Below are 18,815 nucleotides of genomic sequence, written 5' to 3'. Positions count from 1 at the left end.
TTTTTGCTTCTATAGGTATACTATATAATCTTGTTTACTATCATGCATTGATTCTCTTTTTCCTTATTGTTTTGTTTAATTCCCTTTTTATGTTTGTCTGTAGCTCTCCTCAGTTATTTTGTGCTTTACACTTACTTTCTCATTGAGTACATGAGAAAGAGGAGCAGGAGTAGGCCATACGGCCCCTCGAGCCTGCTCCGCCATCCAGTGAGATCATGGCTGATCTTCGATCTCAACCCCATTTTCCCGCCCTATCCCCACATCCTTTGATTCCCTTAGAGTCCAAAAATCTATCGATCTCAGCCTAGAATATACTCAACGACTGAGCATCCACAGCCCTCTGGAGTAGAGAATTCCAAAGATTCACAACCCTCTGAGTAAATAAATTTTTCCTCATCTCGGTCCTGAATGGTCAACCCCTTATCCTGAGACTATGACCTCTAGTTCTAGACTCTCCAGCCAGGGGAAGCAGCCTCTCAGCATCTACCCTCTTAAGCCCCAGACACGAGAGAAACCTGCTTGATGGCAGTTTGTTCCACTATTTTGTTTCTCGGGCCCCTCGTTTTCCCCATGCACACCTGGATCTGCTTATTTGTCTCTGTCTATAAATCTCTGCTGTGGCAGTGAGAGTCAGAAAATTAAAGATGGGCCTCTTATCAGCTACTTCTGACACCATTTGAAAGAAAGGTGGGTGCTTTGGCTAGCCGTGCCTCTCAGTAACATTCCCTGGCACCGCAAGAGGTGGATTCGGCAAGAGCATTCTGTATGTTTATGTAGCCTATGTGAATATATAGATTGGAATGTCTGTCACAGAAATGCCCATTTTCAACCCTGCATTGAATTTTTAGTGTTTATTGGATGAAACCCATTGAACAAACAAATGACAAATAATGCAGAATTTATCTTCCTTATCAAGAAAACATTCTATTTTATTTATGGAATAAATTCTGTATTCTATTCCCCAATGAATGTCACAAATGAAGGTATGGGTGACAGAATTATTTAACAAGTGAAAGTGGCAGAGCATTTTTTTCCCTCAAATATTAATTTTTCCTTTTTTTTTTAAGCTTTACTCAATTTCGCATCATTCTGGGAGATTTTGACTTCATCAAAATTGAAGAAGCCAACAGGATTCTGGGACCAGTTTATTTTGCCACTTTTGTGTTCTTCATTTTCTTCATTCTCTTGGTGAGTAATGAATAAAATCATACTTTGAAGAGAGAAAAATACAGACACAATACTTGCCATATGAAATGATTCCCCATCTATTGCTACAGAGACTTGCCACGACTGATATGTCTGTAGGGGGCTTGCTCCACTGATGCCCGTTCCGAGTACCAGTGAGTGGCCCTTGGATGCAGGTTAGGTGGTGTTCCAGTCAACAAAATTCGGTGTGGCCAAGTACCCAGAAACCGTAGTTCCATCAGGATTGATTCTTGTATCAACTGGGCTCAGCTAGGATTTCTTAGTTTGGAATGAGTGCAGTTCCATAGGGAGTTGAATAGTACAAGCTCTCGAGCCTGAACTCTAAAACAGACGAGATTGATACCTGCACAAAGACCTGGCTTAATACCTCTCGTTATGTAAAACAGCTCAGTCCTAAAGTTGACCTCTTAATATAGACCGTGTTTCTACTGTTTGAAAGGGGATGGGTAAAGGTCTTATATTAACAGATGATTCAGGTTCTTACGGGAACATTTTGTTCATAAAGCCCCTAATTTTATAAAGCAGCGTATCCTCCAACTCGCCTTGCACAACAACACAGGAGATCTGCTGGCATTTTGTAAAACAATTATTTCCTCCTAAAATCCTGTTTTATGTCAACTTGAGATTGTTTTCCAGTCGATTTCTGCTTGTCTCACCAGAACATGTTTTTGGCCATCATTAACGACACCTACTCTGAAGTGAAAGCTGATATGGCCCAGCAGAAGAGTGAAATGGAGCTCGCTGACCTTATCAAGAAGGTATTTGATTTTATTTTCATTATAATTTGACTTTGCTGTATTGTAGAATGCATTGCTGATGCTTTGCTTATTGCATAGGGGATTTTTGATGAGCATAGTTATGATTCAGCTTGTGGTTATGAATAATGATGTCATCTGACCACTTAATATGTTGTTGCCTTGTAATACGCCCGAGTTTATAATCCTACCTACTTATAAAAACCCTTCTAACAGCAGTCTTGTTGGTACTTCTGGGTATTGGTTGTTGGTCTGCTTAGGTTCCAAAAGCCTCAGGCAAAACGTTTAATTGTCATGGTTATTCTCATCTAAGTATTTCACGTGGATGATCTTTAGTGCCAAGGTGGCATCTGAGATATCGAGAGCTCCAAGACTGCATCCTTGATCTAGACCGCTGATTACTCACTCTTTGACCATTGGTAGTTACCAGCGTTCCTCGTAGCTGGTGCCTGGTGCCATGCACCGCACTGTTTCGCATCCCATCTCTACACAATTAGCAATGAGTTTACGCAGACACAATGCAATTAGGAGCGTTAGTGCCTACACAACTAAAGCATATCCTGCATTAAGTGATTAGTTTACACAAGCAGGACCTAATTACAAATGCTGATGCCTGCAGTAATAAGAGTCACTTTTAGTTCAGGCATTCCAGTTTTCAGGCATGTAATAATACAATACTATATTTGTTGGGTTAGCAAAATCTCACCTTTACAAGGTTTCGATTTTTTGAGTCCGGTTGCTTTCCTACTCGTTATCTTGCCTTGACAATTCATCATAGCTACAATTCTTTCATTAAATAGGGATGCAACAAGGCTATGGTTAAACTTCGGCTGAGGAAGACTACTGTAGATGACATCACAGAGAGTCTGCGTCAAGCTGGAGGGAAACTAAATTTTGATGAATTACGACAAGATCTGAAGGGGTACAGTAAAATTTAACATACTTGAGGAGGGGGGTGGTTTCCAGTTGGTATACAGTTAATTCAACAACAAAAGCAAATCCTTGCATTTTGCACTGTGTAGGAAAGGTCACACTGATGCTGAGATAGAAGCAATATTTGCCAAATATGATCAGGATGGAGATCAGGAGCTGACAGAACATGAACATCAGCAGATGAGGGACGACTTGGAGAAAGAACGGGTGAGTTGGCCATAAAACTCTGATTGATTTATTTTAAGTTGCAGTATACTTTATTCAAGTACAATTGATTTGTTAATCAGAATGTGGTGCTAATAAATTTAAATGTAGGTTCTTTGTAAATTGTTGTGATTCAATTGAATTTATTTTAATTGATGGATTACTGAAGTAGCAGATATTGTTTGTGGTCTGAGCATAGACTCCACAGATTAATTTGATTTTGCATATCAAGGAAGAAAAATCTAGAAAACCTTCTGGAAGTTTTCTGAACACTGCCATAGTTGGAGGCTTAGAATCTAGTTAACTAGCCACACTTAGAATGAACTTGCGTTTATATAGCATCTTATCACGTTCCCCAAATATCCCGAGGTACTTACAATCAACGGATTATATTTGAAGTGCAGTCGGTTAGGTAGTATTATGGGGTAAGTATAAGAAATAGCATCAAAACATTGTAAAGAATGGATTTTTAAAAAAATTAACTAAGGCACTTTTTGCTAATATTTTTGTGGCAAAATGGATTTTTGTCTGCGCTGAATTTTTGAACTTCTATAAGCAGCCTGTAAGTGCTCAACACCTTAAGTCACACAAAACATCTCTAACAGAAAGCTATCAGCTCAGAACAGATGAACTGTCTGGGAAATTACTCCTTCAGGTATAATTTAATTTTGGCCCACACAATGATGGTCTGAGATTTGGTTAATTAACCCAGGTGGCTGTTATTTGCAGTCCCAAACGTCTTGTGCAACTGTCAAAGATTGCCCACATTGTTCCTCGGAGCTGCTATAGGATACCTTGCTGTTTAAGGCGTTGTTCTGTTCATTTTGCCTGGTGTGGTAAACAGTCAGATTACAAGGAGTCCCTAGTCGCTCATTAAAAGATAAGCTCCAGCCAGCTTTGACACCTGTTTCTAGGACCTTTTGAGAAGAGGGCATGTCCTTGATTTGCTGGAGCCGTCTGCAATTGACAACTTGGTGGGCAGAATCTTCACCTTTAAGAATTAAATTGGCAGTAACCAGGCAGTCTTCAGTCATGGCATTGTATTTGAAACTCGCAGCACCAGCTGTAAGACTGAGTGACTTGAGCCAGAGCTGGCTCTGCAGGAGAATCATAGTCATGGAATGATACAGCATTGAAGGAGGCCATTTGGCCCATCGTACCTGTGCCGGAATTAAGCTAGAGAAAGTTTACGATAAGTGGGCGTCTTTGTTTAATATATCAAGGCATGTAGGGAAATGTATATCTCACTGTGCTAAACTATTCGTTCACCTTTCTTGTGTAAATAAAACCATTTGTGTTTCGATTTAGTAAGAATGTTCGTCCAGTCTGTCACCCATAGAGAGGGGAATTCATGTGACAAATTCCAGTAGACATTGTACAGAATAGGGGTTCTCTGTAACGATCCCTGGGTCGTGCTATCATTTACCTGGATATTGGGTAGGAGAGGGTGAGCCCCAGATATTGGGCAGGATGAGGTCCATCCCGGGCGTGACTAGTGATGTTGAACCTGAGAAATTATCTAGATCAATAACACAACGATGTGATATTTTTAAAGAAATCTATTTACACTGGAAGTAGTCACCTGCCAGTGTCCCTGCGATGTCGTGTGCACAAAGTGTTGTACTGCACCAACTTACAAACTAGCGTCAAATTCAGAAAAATAATGTGAAGATCACGATGCATGTGTTTATATGTTACAAGAGTTTGTGAAGTTTATATGTTCTATGTGGTTGTGATGTGTGTGTTGAGATTCTGATTCAATCAGAATAGGGGAGATCAACACACAGCATTCCCATAATACTCGATTTTCATTACAAAGGATGATTTGGACCTGGATAGGAGCTCGTTACCTCGATCAGCCAGTGGCCGAAGCTTCCCGCGGAGTATGGATGATTCTGAGGAGGAAGATGATGAAGACAGTGGTCACAGCTCAAGGAGAAGAGGTAGCAGCTCCAGTGGGGTGTCCTATGAAGAGTTTCAAGTGTAAGCATTTAGATTTGCGTTCCATTTCATTCACTCCCCACCACCAGTTTTCCTCCCGTCCTCACTCCTGAGGGTAACCACTCATGCCGCGGTACAGTTCCACAGGTGCCAGCTATCTAGTACCTCACCCCAGCAGGTGGTATTCACGCATGAGCCTAGACAGTAAGTGTAAGTAGCTTAATGGACCGTGGGGGGAGGGATTGGGGTATCACAGCCAAACACGGTAGTGTTCTCCCCCATTGTCCACGCATGCATATTTACTGCCGGGGTTACTAGTTGCCAATTAGGAGTGGGATTCTTGGCCGATGTGTCGCCCTCCCTCGACTGAAGACACTGAGGCCAGTTTGCGGTTGCTGCACCACAGCCTCAGCAGGGAACAGCTGATTCAACAATGGCCAGGCATCAAACCACACGCACTCATCCACTGAGTCATGAGGGCGGCTGAACAGTTAGTTCCACTTCGAGAGAAGAGCACTCGACTTTAGAAGAGATTCAGCTTCTAGAAATGTAATTCTTTTAATCGAAAACTAAGCATTGTAGAAATTGCTGTGCAGTACGTCCTAAAATTATTCTTAAACATTTTAAAATCCATGCCCGAAATGTTTAAGCTAGTAATTTAGTGAGTACGTGTTTGGGAATATTAAATGCATTAGATGAATTTAACGGGAAGCTAGATAAACATGAGGGAGAAAGGAATAGAAGGATATATTGATACGGTGAGATGAAGTAGGGTGGGAGGAGGCTCGTGTGGAACCGGTATCAACACACCGGTACAGACCTGTTGGGCCGAATGGCCTGTTTCCATGTAGTAAAATTCTATGTAAAGCACCTGTAAAATTAAATAGAAGTATTTTGCTATGATAAATTGTCCCAGGTTTATTTTACCTTTTTTCCTTCATGTTCAGGCTGGTGAGGCGTGTGGATCGCATGGAGCATTCGATTGGGAGCATTGTGTCAAAAATTGATGCAGTCATTGTGAAACTGGAGGCCATGGAGAGAGCCAAGCTGAAGAGGAGAGATGTGCTGGGCAGACTGCTGGATGGTGTTACAGAGGTGAGCCTGTTGGAATTATTTTGGGGATTTCTTCACTAACACTCTTTCTGTCACTACTGTCTCATCCAGTAACAGAATTTTTCATTTCTTTCTGTCCCCCACCCAGCCCCAAATCAATAATTCTAAGATTTTCCTTTTGAACAATGTACATGGCCCAATGAACATTCTGTCAGTGCGTCAGCTAATATCTGGAAATGGGTGGATTAAAAAAATTGAATTTTTATGGAATGATTTGTTGCTTCAACAAATGATGATTTGATAGGGTAGATAGAGAGAAACTATTTCCTCTGGTGCGAGAGTCCAGAACAAGGGGGCATAACCTTAAAATTAGAGCTGGGCCGTTCAGGGGTGATGTCAGGAAGCACTTCTTCACACAAAGGGGAGTGGAAATCTGGAACTCTTTTTTCCCCCCCCCCCCCCCCCCCCAAAAAAAGCTGTTGGGGCTGGGGGTCAATTGGAAAGTTCAAAACTGAGATTGATTAGATTTTTGTTGGGTAAGGGTATTAAGGGTTACGGAACCAAGGCAGGTAGATGGAGTTAAGATACAGATAAGCCATGATCTAATTGAATGGCGGAACAGGCTCGAGGGGCTGAATGGCCTCCTCCTGTTCCTATGTTCAGGAAATATCATTTTAAAAAGTAAAAAAAGATGATGATGTAAAGAAGTTGAATTGATTTGAATAGAGGCGTCAGAGACTATTGGAATCTGTTATTTTCTGTCAATATCCACTCTATGTATGCTACCTGCACCTGGTAAGTGAATCACAAAGTACATTTTTCATTTCAAACTTTAAATAGCGCTTCTAGCAAACAGGGGATAGGAAATGGAGCCTGGATATCAATGTAGATTTTTTTTTTTTAGTTGGGATGCCGACAGTCTAGAAACGAGAGCTATGTAACATGACAACGTGTGACGTAACAAAGCATTCGCTTGACCCGCAGGATGAGCGACTGGGTCGTGACAACGACGTTCATCGAGAACAAATGGAGCGTTTGGTGCGAGAAGAGCTGGAACGCTGGGAATCCGATGAGACGGTGTCGCAGTCGAGCCACCGCCTGGGAACGCCGATGGGAATAAACGGTCGATCTCGTTCCCGCAGCTCCCGTCCATCCTCGTCTCAATCTACTGAGGGCCTGGACCCGGGAGGGCTTGGAGGCAGCCACGTTTAGTCTGTTAATCCCGTGGGCTGAAGTTCCTCCACGTATATACCCGTAAATGTATTTTGTCGCCTCAGTCTCACAGCGTATCAGTATTTTCACTTTTTTTTCAAATCATTTTTTTTCCCCCATCCAGCTGTGATTTGATCAATTGAACTTGAATGATCTCAAACACTTTGGGGTGAATTGCATAAACAGCTGGACATGCAATCGTGCATTTTTTGTAAACTCCGCATTATCCGTGCGGGATGAAGGCATTGACTATATAATGCACATTTCACCAAGGAATTCAAAGAAAATTGCACAATTGAATATGATACGGTCTCTATTAACTATGTTTTGTTTGGAGAAACTGGTCCCATAGATTGGGAAAGAGCAGGGGGGAGTGGGACTAATTGGATAGCTCTTTCAAAGAGCCGGCACAGGAATGACTGGTCGAATGGCCTCCTTCTGTGCTGTATGATTCTAAGATTCTAAATGCATTTTCTGTGGGAAAGTGTATGACAGTCCATTCATAAGGATGTGTCGATAGTTTTCATGTCTGCTGTACACCCCACTCCAGTCAACATCTGTGGATTTCATTGCCTTGCCCATTTCTTTGTGGGAGGGACGGATAAGTGAAGTTTCTGTGTTTTGGAGTTTTAGCAAAACCAGTGTTGTGCTTTCGGGTGTGTGATTTTCCATCTTTTCTTCTTTCACTTCCAGGCACTCTCCTCCAAACCTGTGTGGGTTGTTGCTGTGAGACTGTGGCCACTGGGTGAGATCAATGAATGGATCATGCGTTTGGGTGGATTTTTAAACACTGACTGCCCCAGGTTCAATAATTATCTTTCATTTATCCTTGGGAGGTATTATTGAAGTGGTAAATGGGATCTGCAGCTGTTGGCCTAATGAGGCAGTCGGCATTATTAAACAGTATCTATGGTCCTGGTTATCCAGAGCATCTTTTTCACAGGTACAGGGTAGTATTTGCATAGTCCCTCTGAAAATCATGCAGTGAAAGAAAAAAATATTTTTAATGTAAAAAATATATAGTATTAACCTCTCCCCTCTTGTGAAAATTGAGGATGACCCCAGTGTCAGATTCAGTTAGCAATGATTACAGTGGAATTCACGTTTAGTTATCAATCAGATAGGCAGATCCAAATCCCATTAGCCCAAATCCACTCATATTTAAATGAACCCCCACCATGGTGATCAGTTGTACAGAGAAGAATCATTTAAAGGGAACAAAGAAAAATGGCTGATTCTATATTTTCAAACAAACCAGAAAGATTAATTGGCCCAAACCACCTGAGACAAATTTATGGGCTTACTGTTTTCATATAGAATTGATTGAGAAAGGGATTTGATTTTTGGGCTGGAGTCCAACACCTCTTTTATGTTGAACCTAAGTTGTAAATGATTAAAACCCAAGGGGCTCGGAGAGACATCCCTGAGAGGGCAGGAATTGCCTGTAAATAGTGAGATGGCTTGTCTTCGGAACTGCTCACTGGCACTTTAAACAGTCGAGCAATACTGGGAATCCCATCATATTTGAGGTGAACTTTTAACATTCAGTTTTAACGTATTCCTTCAGTGGATTTGAGTTAAATGAAGTTGATCTTTTTCATGGGAACCCGAAAGAATTCATTCAACATTTTCCACTTGTGAATCATTCCCAGACACCTTGGTGGAATCTGCAGTCACTGCACTTAAGGATTATATTACAAAGCTTGATTTTGATGTCCCGTTATATGTGGTCATTAATCATTGAGATCTAAGTGCCTTGGTGAATGGGGAGTGCTATTTGTAATAGTATGATTTATTCGGTTATTCAATTTTTAACCACTCAAGGGATGAAAAAGGTTTTTTTTATTTCAGTTGCCCACTGAATACTTCAGGTGCGAAGGTCTTTGTATAATTCTGTAATTTCACTTGGTGTATAGCCAGGGGCATTTACAGAGCTTGGAGCAGTTTGAAAGGTTTTGGAGTATTTTGTAGTTTTGTGCACCCACTGCAGGCAGGATATAAAAGCAATGGAAAGGAACAGATTAGGACGAGTTATGAAAAGACACGAGAGAGGTTTGGACTTATTTCACTGGAGCTAAGAAGGCTGAGGCCATCGAGATTATGAAGGGTTCTGATTAGGTAAATAGTGATAGATTGTTGTCGTTGGTCAGTGAGAGGGAACTGAGTTCAAAATCATCACAAAAAGAATCAAAGGGGAAGTTAGAAAAAAGTTCTTTACGCAAAGTAATGTTGGAATGTGGGATTTTCTGCCACAAGCCATTCCTAAAACAGTGCATGAATTTTAAAAAAAATATTAATTGCTTGAAAAGGAGAAATGTTAAATGGTATGGCGAGCGAGCAGGACAGTGGGATTGGTTTTGGGGGGGATTTCATGTAGAGGAAAAGTCCTTAATAAAGATCTCGGGCTAAATGGCTTATTTCTGTGCTGGAATATTCTATGATTCTATATTTTCAAAAACCAGAAAGATTAATTGGCCCAAAACATTTCAGACAAATTTGTGGGCTTACTGCTTTCATACAGAATTGATTACGAGAAAGAGATTTGATTTTTTTTGGACTGGAATCCAACACCTCTTTTATGTTGAACCGAAGTCGCAAATGATTAAAACCCAAGGGTCTCGGAGAGACTTCCCCTTCAGTGCCTTTATCGCACCTCAAATATCCAGCAAGTTCCCTCAAACGGGACATCCCTGAGAGGGCAGGAATTGCCTGGAAACTAACAGTCTAAATAAAGATGTTAAGTGAGTGGATGCTTGTAAAATTATTCTGAAAATGTGTTTTTTTTTGAATATCCACTTCTCCACAATACAAACATTTGGTTTATCAGATTATCAAGAGCAACAAGATTTTCCAAGTAACTTGCGCAGAGATTAACAAAAAAAAAATCTAAATCTGGATTAAGAAAAATGTCACTGTGTTTGAATTTCCAAATAGAAAATGAAAGTGCCTTTGCCAAATGAAACATCTTGTAGGAAAATCTTTTTTCCTATTGTATATTTTTTTCCCCAAATAGCCTAGGTTTGACATTACTTGCATAATGTTGAATAAGAATTTACTTGTACCTATTAATACATCACACAATTTTTATGAACCAAATAAAGACTTTATTAATATGTGATGTGTAGGAACTTTAACAAACTTCATTTTGAAGTGCATCATTTCATGGGGTATCCATGCTGTGTCTGACGCTGTGCGTGCCAATGCATAAAGTGTGTAGTTTTGTAGAAATCGGGTTTTTATATTTTCTGCATTTTAAATCTCAAATCAAGTATCCAGCTTCAATTTAATTGTCACTTTTCATGTTTAATGTAACCAGGTACATCTTGTTTATTCTTTGGAACTGTATGGTAGAGGTTCAGCTTTCTTTTTGATAGATGCAGTACATTGTAAGTCTTCCATTTATTGATTGTGGATTTTGTAGGTCATGGGCCTGTTGTATTCAAGCACTTTACTTCTTAATAAAGACGATCTTTTCAGCAGAATTAATTTTCTTCCTGTATTTTTCACACAACAGACCTCAGAGCATCTTGGAGGAGAGAGGCGGAGAGGTTTAGGGAGGGAATTCCAGATCTTAGGGCCCAGACGGCTAAAGGCACGGTCACCAATGGTGGGTCGAAGGAAATAGGGGGATGCACAAGAGGCCGGAATTGAAGGCGCAGAGATCTCAGAGGGTTGTAGGGCTGGAGGAGGTTGGATATGGGGGGGTGGGTGAGGCCATGGAGGGATTTGAACATTGATGGAAATTTTAAATTTGAGCCGTTGCTGGACTGGGAGCCAATGTAGGTTGTGTTCAGCCCCCCTAGATTGGAGGATCTGAGATGAGGCTGTTGGCAACCTCATCTCACCTTCAGAGGCAAGTTATTTCAATTTCAAGGCCAACAAGGACAATGCACAAAGTTGGAGGCCACCTAGGGAGGGGGGGAATGGGGGGGGGGTTGTGGAGGAGAATGGAGGGGGGGGGGTTGTGGAGGAGAATGGGGGTGGGGTGTGGAGGGGAAGGAGAGGGATGGGGGGGGAGGTGGGAGAGGGATGGGGGGGGTGGAGGGGTGGGAGAGGGATGGGAGGGGTGGGAGAGGGATGGGGGGGGGGGGTGGGAGAGGGATGGGGGGGGGGGTGGGAGAGGGATGGGGGGGGGTGTGGGAGAGGGATGGGGGGGGGGGGATGGGGGGGGGGGGGTGGGAGAGGGATGGGGGGGGGGGGTGGGAGAGGGATGGGGGGGTGGGGGTGGGAGAGGGATGGAGGGGTGGGGGGGGGGTGGGGTGGGAGGGGGGTGGAGGGGTGGGAGAGGGATGGGGAGGTGGGAGAGGGATGGGTTGGTGCGTGACGTGCTTAAACGCATCTATGTTTTAAAAAAATTGTATCAGGTGACGGCTGCAAATTATTCAACTGTCTGCAAGATGTGATGTGGAGATGCCGGTGATGGACTGGGGTTGACAATTGTAAACAATTTTACAACACCAAGTTATAGTCCAGCAATTTTATTTTAAATTCACAAGCTTTCGGAGATTTTCTCCTTCCTCAGGCAAATGTTTCAAGATCTCCTTGAAGCCTACGCATTTATACATATAGAACAATACATGGTGTTTACAGACTGCCCCTGCAACTGCCCGTTGCCAAGGCAATCACCGTGTTCAGACAGAGAGGTGTCACCTGCAAGATGTGTGAGAGTATTGTATTACAGGGGGTTAATGAGCAGTTTATCGTCAGAAATGTGCTTGTTGATTTTTGTAATATTTTGTTTAGTGGTCTTTTTTTAAAAGTTACTAAAAGTTGGTTACATCAAAATTTGCATCTATTGCAAGAAAGCTAGGCATTTGGCAGCTGGAAAATACAATTGTAAGTGACTTGGAGGGGAGATTTTCATCGAACCCTATCAGTGTATCCTTCTATAGGGGTAGGAGCTCTGCACTTGCTTAAAAGCTTAAATCTCTAACATCTTCCAGTTCTGATGAAAGGACATCAACCTGAAACGTTTAACTCTGTTTCTCCACCGATGCTACCTGACCTGCTGAGTGTTATCCAGCATTTTCTGATTCAGATTTCCAGCATCCGTAGTATTTTTTTATTTTGTTTTCTGCTGGATTGGAGTTGGGTATCAGGATCTTCCAGGGGTGATCTGCTCTGGAGGTGGTAAAACGCACACGAGTGAGGCAGGAAAGCGTTGGGTGGAGGACTCGGGCTGCAAGGGAGGAAGTGGGAGGGCTGTAGAGTCTGGGGTTGGCATGTAGGTGATAGCAGGCACAGGGGATTAGGAGCTGGAGGGAGCTGAGGTGGCGAAGAGGGTTGTGGACGATGTCTGGGAGGCTCTGGTGTCTGGAGCTGGGGAGGGTGCAATGAAGTCTGAAACCACTCATTAAGGGGAAGTGGGATATGGGGTCTCTTAGACGTCTGTGTTAGGGTGGCCTGTAGTACTGAGGTGGGCCAGGAGCACTTGGGATGAGCTAGAGTCTGAGAGCACTCAGTGGTGAGAGCAATGGTAACATCTGGGAGTCTGGTGGAAGTGGGGATAACGGGTCTGTAGCATTTGGGAAAGCTGAAGTTTGGCCACCCTAGGGGTAAATCTAAGGTTTCAGCAGAGCAGGAAACAGTTTTGGCAGCATGGAGGAAGGGGGGTTTCTATCGCACTTGGAGCGGGGGGTGGTGGGGGGGGGAACTGGAATGAAAGAGCAGTTCGGGAGGGGACAACCCAGGAGTCCAGTTAGCAGCAGAGATAATGGCTGTCAGCAGGGACCAAGTATCGCAGTCCTGGCCAGCAAACGGTCAGATTGCTGTAGTCTTTCTGCTGGAGAGAGGTGTTGGCAGTGAGGTTGCACTTGCTGGAGCCCCAAAAGCCCCTCGCTTTCTATTTGCAGTTTTTTTTTTGCTTTTTATGAGGAAACAACATGGTAGCTGAAGGCAATGAGAAAAATTAATCTCTGTGACTTTGTTTTTTGATGCAGTTCCTGTTTAGCAGCTTTGAAAAAAATTGAACCGTTTAATTGGATGTTTGTGGTTGGAAATTCTGTCTATTGGTTTGTGAGTGGTAGATAGTCCAACCTGTCTATTTTTGAGAGTTAGAATGTTTAATCTGTTAAGTGTGGTGAATACTTTGCATATGTGACACTGTACAGGATGACATTTGATAAGTTAACACTTTAAATTATGACATAATGATGTATATTTTCTCCCAGACCACAGGCATCTCAGAAATCCAGCTGTGTCACAGGTGATTTTTCAAATACTATATGATATACAGGGCATTTCCAATTTTGCTTTTGGTGGGCAAATCTCTCCATTGGTAGCACAAAGTCGTATAGTCTCCCATCAAATGATGACTTTTAATTATATAGATGTACAGTATATAAAATTCAACTAAAATATCTCAACCTTCACTTCATTATGTAAACCGAGTGAGTCCGCCATGTGTATATTTTTGTTCATTTAAAATCTTGGCAGGCAACAGCTTTGAGAAAGCAAAATATTAATCTTTCATCGACTTCTGTCACGGCTGGTGGTGTGCGAACTGTCTCTCTGTTTCTTTCTCTCTCTGTTTCTCACTCAGTCTCTGTTTGTGTAAGTGTCTGTCTCTGTGTCTCTGTCTGTCTTTCACTCTCTCTCTCTCTCTCTCATTTCTTAACCAGGGGCCAGCAGCCCTTTTCCCTAACCCCAGCTGCTCGTGTCTTTTATTTTCAAGATTCAGATTTCTGCAGCCGGTCACAGAACAGATTCGCTGAGAGATTCAGGTTGGAGGGGGAGAGCGGCCAGCGTGAGCTGCCGTGCTAAGTGTCTACGTTCAGGTAATTGGAAGAAAACCAGGCCATGTGCACAAATAATGGACTTCTGCCGTCTGATTTACATTTACAAACGGATAGCCCACTGATAAAACTGGATGCAAGGTAACTTTCACCTGAACGTAAGGAAGGATATATTGGCCTTGGAGGGGGTGCAGTGTAGATTCACCAGAATATTACCAGGGCTTAAAGGGTTAAATTATGAGAACAGGTTGCAGAAATTTGGCTTGTATTCCCTTGAGTTCAGAAGGTTGAGGGGTGATTTAATCGAGGTGCTTAAAAGGATAAAGAGATTAGATGGGGTAGATAGAGGAACTATTTTCTCAGTTGGGGGAATCCAGAACAAGAGGGCATAACTGTAAAATTAGAGCTAGGCCGTTTAGAAGTGAAAATGTTGGAATCCATTATTAAGGAAGTGGTAACAGGGCACTTAGAAAATCATCATATGATTAGGCAGAGTCAACATGGTTTTATGAAAGGGAAATTGTGTTTGACAAATCTATTAGAGTTTTTTTGAGGATGTAACTAGCAGGGTAGATAAAGGGGAACCAGTGGATGTAGTATATTTGGATTTTCAAAAGGCATTCGATAAGGTGTCACATAAAAGGTTGTTACACAAGATAAGGATTCATGAGGTTGGGGGTAATATATTAGCATGGATAGAGGATTGGTTAATGGACAGAAAACAGAGTAGGGATAAACGAGTCATTTTCAGGTTGGCAGGCTGTAACTAGTGGGATGCCACAAGGATCAGTGCTTGGGCCTCAGCTATTTACAATCTATATTAATGATGGGACCCGTGTGTAATGTATCCAAGTTTGTTGACAATACAAAGCTAGGTGGGAAAGTAAGTTGTGAGGAGGACACAGTCTGCAAAGTGAATTGGACAGGTTAGGTGAGTGGGCAAGAAGGTGGCAGATGGAGTATGATGTGGGGAAATGTGAGGTTATTCACTTTGGTCGGAAGAATAGAAAAACTGAATATTTTTTAAATGGTGAGAAATTATTAAATGTTGGTGTTCAGAGAGATTTGGGTGTCCTCGTACAAGAAACACAAAGTTAACATACAGGTACAGCAAGCAATTAGGAAGGCAAAGGGCATGTTGGCCTTTATTGCAAGGAGGTTGGAGTACAAGAGCAAGGAAGTCTTACTGCAATTGTACAGGGCTCACCTGGAGTACTGTGTACAGTTTTAGTCTCCTTTGGAAGGATATACTTGCCTTAGAGGCAGTGCATTGAAGGTTCACTAGATTGATCCTTGAGATGAGAGGGTTGTCCTATGAGGAGAGATTGAGTAGAATGGGCCTATACTCTCTGGAGTTTAGAAGAATGAGAGGTGATCTCATTGAAACGTCTAAGATTCTGAGGGGGCTTGATAGGGTGACTACTGAGCAGGTGTTTCCCCTGGCTGGAGAGACTGGAACTCGGGGCATAGTCTCAGGATAAAGGGTCAGCCATTTAATACTGAGATGTGGAGGAATTTCTTCACTCAGAGGGCTGTGAATCTTTGGAATTCTCTACCCTGGAGGGCTGTGGATGCTGAGTCGTTGAGTATATTCAAGACTGAGATCGATAGATCTTGGACTCCAGTGGAATCAAGGGATATGAGAATCGGGTGGGAAAGTGGAGTTGAGGACAAAGATCGGTCATGATCTTATTGAATGGCGGAGCAGGCTCGAGGGGCCGTATGGCCTACTCCTGCTCCTATTTCTTATGTTATGAAATCAGGAAGCACTTTTTCACACAAAGGATGGTGGAAATCTGGAAAACTCTTCCCCCAAAAGACTCTGGTTGCTGGGGGGAGTCAATTTTTTTTTTAAAAGACAGATCAATAGACTTTTGATGGGTATCAAGGATTAGGGAGCAAAGGTCGGTAAATGGAGTTGAGGTACAGATCAGCCATGATGTGACTGACTGGCAGAACAAGCTCGAGGGGCAGAATGGCCGCCTGTGTCATACAGAGGTCTGTTAGGATGAGGGGAGGGACTGTGGCAGGAGCTGGGAGGTAAGATCGGGGAGATTAGGTGGCAAGTGACTGGACTGTACTTTTATAAATAAAACTAGTTTCTTTTACTTCAAACTGACCACTGCATCATTACGTCCTAATTACATTGGGTAAGGCTAATCAGAATCTGTCAATTTCCTGAGCCGCCTCCTTGCACGATGCAGTGCACCAGAAGTTTCCATCTGCAGTATGTGCCCTGTACGACTATAAACTTACAATCAGAAGATCACCCGTTCCCATTTAATCTTCCTAAGGCAGTATCATTTTATGCTTAGAACTGTATTGAATTGGCTTGGAATAAGGAATGCAGTCTTACAATCCTGTGTCAGGTGGGGTATGACTTTGTGCATATAATAAATGATCTGTTTGTTGCTATCCATTTTGAATTGATCATTAATTTACTTGCGCTTTAACACACCTGTGCTATTTGATTGACTGAGTCTAAAGTACCAACCTGTTATATGCTCATTCTCCCTAATGGTTTTGCCTGTGTTTACCAGTGTCACGGACGGGACATTTGATTATATCAAGAAGGGGGCAGTTAGCAATTTTATTTATACGCAGACAACGGAGGGCTCAGGGCAAACCGCACAGAGAGCGGTGGAGAAAATAAAAAAAATTTAATGGCCAAGTAAATCAGTTCAAAAAAGGTAGAAGCAAATTCCTGATGAATTTCTGTAGCTTGAATGACTGCAGGATTTTCAGTCCATTTGAAAGATTTCTCTCTAAGAAATCACGGCATGAGTCGGTCCAAGGAAACCTGCTCAAAGTTTGGGCACGAAAGCATCCCCTTTTTTTCTTCTAGGTTCATCTACAAATTAATCACTTGTGTCTCATTATCTTTCCTGCTGTAATTATGACAATGTTCATCAGTGTACAGGTCATGAAAATTTCTGCATGTAGCAGAGTTTCAAGTATGCAATGGTCAGGAAAACAGTGGTCAGAGACATTAATCCCACATGATTCTGCCATAAGGCCCACGCATTTGTGCCCATTCCGATGTCATGAAGGTGCTGATTTCCACTGCATCTGTAACCAAAAAACAATAAAGGATCAAATGGGGCATTTAATCTAAAAGAGAATTTTAATACCAGCATTTAGCACTAATGACCACGTCTGGGTTTGTGCTTTCCCAGGCTGTAATCACAGCTTTCTAGCACCATTTTCGATGAAACAAATGGGGAGGCCAGTTCTCCCAATAGCACGAAAGGAGCAGCAGTAGACCATACGGCCCCTCAAGCCAGCTCCGCTGTTCAATCCGATCACGGCTGGTCTTCGAGGTCAATTCCACTTTCCCGCCCTATCCCCGTATCCCTTAGAGTCCAAAAATCTATCTCTCTCAATCTTGAATATACTCAACGACTCGGCATCCACAGCCCTCTGGGGTAGAGAATTACAAAGATTCACAACCCTCAGTCCTGAATGTCTGACCCCTTATCCTGAGACTATGCCCTCTGGTTCCACACTCTCCAGCCAGGGAAACAGCTGCTCAGCAGCTACCCGGTCAAGCCCCCTCAGAATCATCTTATATGTTTCAATGAGATCCCCTCTCATTCTTCTAATCTCCAGAGATTATATTCCCATTCTACTCAACCTCTCCTCATAGGCCAAACCTCATCCCAGGAATTAATCTAGTGAACCTTCGTTGCACCCCCTCTAAGGCAAGTACATCCTTCCTTAGGTAAGGAGACCAAAACTGTACACAGTACTCCAAGTGTGGTCTCACCCGAGCCCTATATAATTAATATCCTGAGAGGCACATCCATTACTTACTGCCAAGCTAATAATACCACAATGTATCTTAATTTACCCCTTTCAATAAATTAAGACACCTAATTAAGACTTGATTGGAATTATTGAAAGCCACTTTCCCACTGAGCAGAAAAGAGGCTAATACATTCAATCAATGTGATTTCATATAGTGGTGGTGGTAAAGAGTGCAAAGCAAGACCAGAGGGGTAATTTTCTGACTTGGCACAACTGGTGGAAGGTTTGTCTGCTGGGTGTACATAGTGTAAAATTCAGGCACTTGCAGCATACATAAGTCCAATAGGGAATTCAGGAGAAACTTCGTTACCCAGAGAGTGGTGAGAATGTGGAACTCACCATCACAGGGAGTGGTTGAGGCGAATAGCATAGATGCATTTAAGGGGAAGCCGGATAAACACAGGAGGGAGAAAGGAATAGAAGGAAATGCTGATAGGAGGAAGCTCTTGTGGAGCATGAACACCAGCATAGATCAGTTGGGCCGAATGGCCTGTTTCTGTGCTGTGAATTCTACATAATTCTATGTAATTTACCAAACATTTAAAATGAACAGTTTGATAATCGTATGCGTGATGCACCCGAACTTCCAACATGTGCTCCTGACAGGCAGGGGCTCTCTGCTGGGAGTGTGAAGTCAGAAAATCTCTCCCCACAAACTAAACTGCAACGGCCACTGCAGTGAAATTGTTCACTTTAGTAAAGCAATTCAAAGATGCTTTCTTTGGCACATAATTGGCACTAAAAACCACAAAAGGGTGACTACACGCATGGATCATCTCAGCTCATCAAATGAAGAACACTTCACAAGTAAACACTATAGGGAAGATGTTATTCTCTGCCTGCAGCGAATCGGCAGCCAGTTTTACACCACTCCCGATTTTCTGATCCACTGACGTCAGACGTGATGTGAAACAGGATGCTGGATTTGTTAGGAGCTTTGGGGAAGACCAGTTTCACCCCCTCGATTTTT

The 18,815-nt window shown here is 42.6% G+C and overlaps 2 protein-coding genes across 4 annotated transcripts in view; one reads left to right on the top strand and one right to left on the bottom strand.

Annotated features, from left to right (window-relative positions):
- The window catches only part of pkd2 (polycystic kidney disease 2), a 33,740-nt gene extending 22,954 nt beyond the window's left edge, over positions 1–10,786 (top strand). The window contains exons 9-16 of one of the 2 annotated variants that reach the window (XM_067994693.1): positions 1,068–1,188; positions 1,866–1,964; positions 2,762–2,883; positions 2,984–3,101; positions 4,918–5,081; positions 5,987–6,134; positions 7,077–7,346; positions 7,998–10,786. In XM_067994693.1, coding sequence (XP_067850794.1) covers positions 1,068–1,188; positions 1,866–1,964; positions 2,762–2,883; positions 2,984–3,101; positions 4,918–5,081; positions 5,987–6,134; positions 7,077–7,304 — 1,000 coding nt within the window. In that variant the 3' untranslated portion in view covers positions 7,305–7,346; positions 7,998–10,786. Of the gene's footprint in view, positions 1–1,067; positions 1,189–1,865; positions 1,965–2,761; positions 2,884–2,983; positions 3,102–4,917; positions 5,082–5,986; positions 6,135–7,076 lie in introns of both variants that reach the window. The other variant, XM_067994687.1, reaches the window with a different exon arrangement.
- A 980-nt stretch (positions 10,787–11,766) lies between these two features.
- Positions 11,767–18,815, bottom strand: part of LOC137331029 (broad substrate specificity ATP-binding cassette transporter ABCG2-like) — a 42,776-nt gene continuing 35,727 nt past the window's right edge. For both annotated transcript variants that reach the window (XM_067994621.1, XM_067994630.1), the window contains one exon: positions 11,767–17,107. In XM_067994621.1, the coding sequence (XP_067850722.1) occupies positions 16,960–17,107 (148 nt within the window). In that variant the 3' untranslated portion in view covers positions 11,767–16,959. The remainder of the gene's footprint in view (positions 17,108–18,815) is intronic.

This window comes from Heptranchias perlo, chromosome 1, assembly GCF_035084215.1.
Source record: "Heptranchias perlo isolate sHepPer1 chromosome 1, sHepPer1.hap1, whole genome shotgun sequence".
NCBI classification, from domain to species: Eukaryota; Metazoa; Chordata; class Chondrichthyes; order Hexanchiformes; family Hexanchidae; genus Heptranchias; species Heptranchias perlo.
The sequence above is the reverse complement of the archived record's forward strand: the minus strand, read 5'-3'. Positions and strand labels throughout refer to the sequence as shown.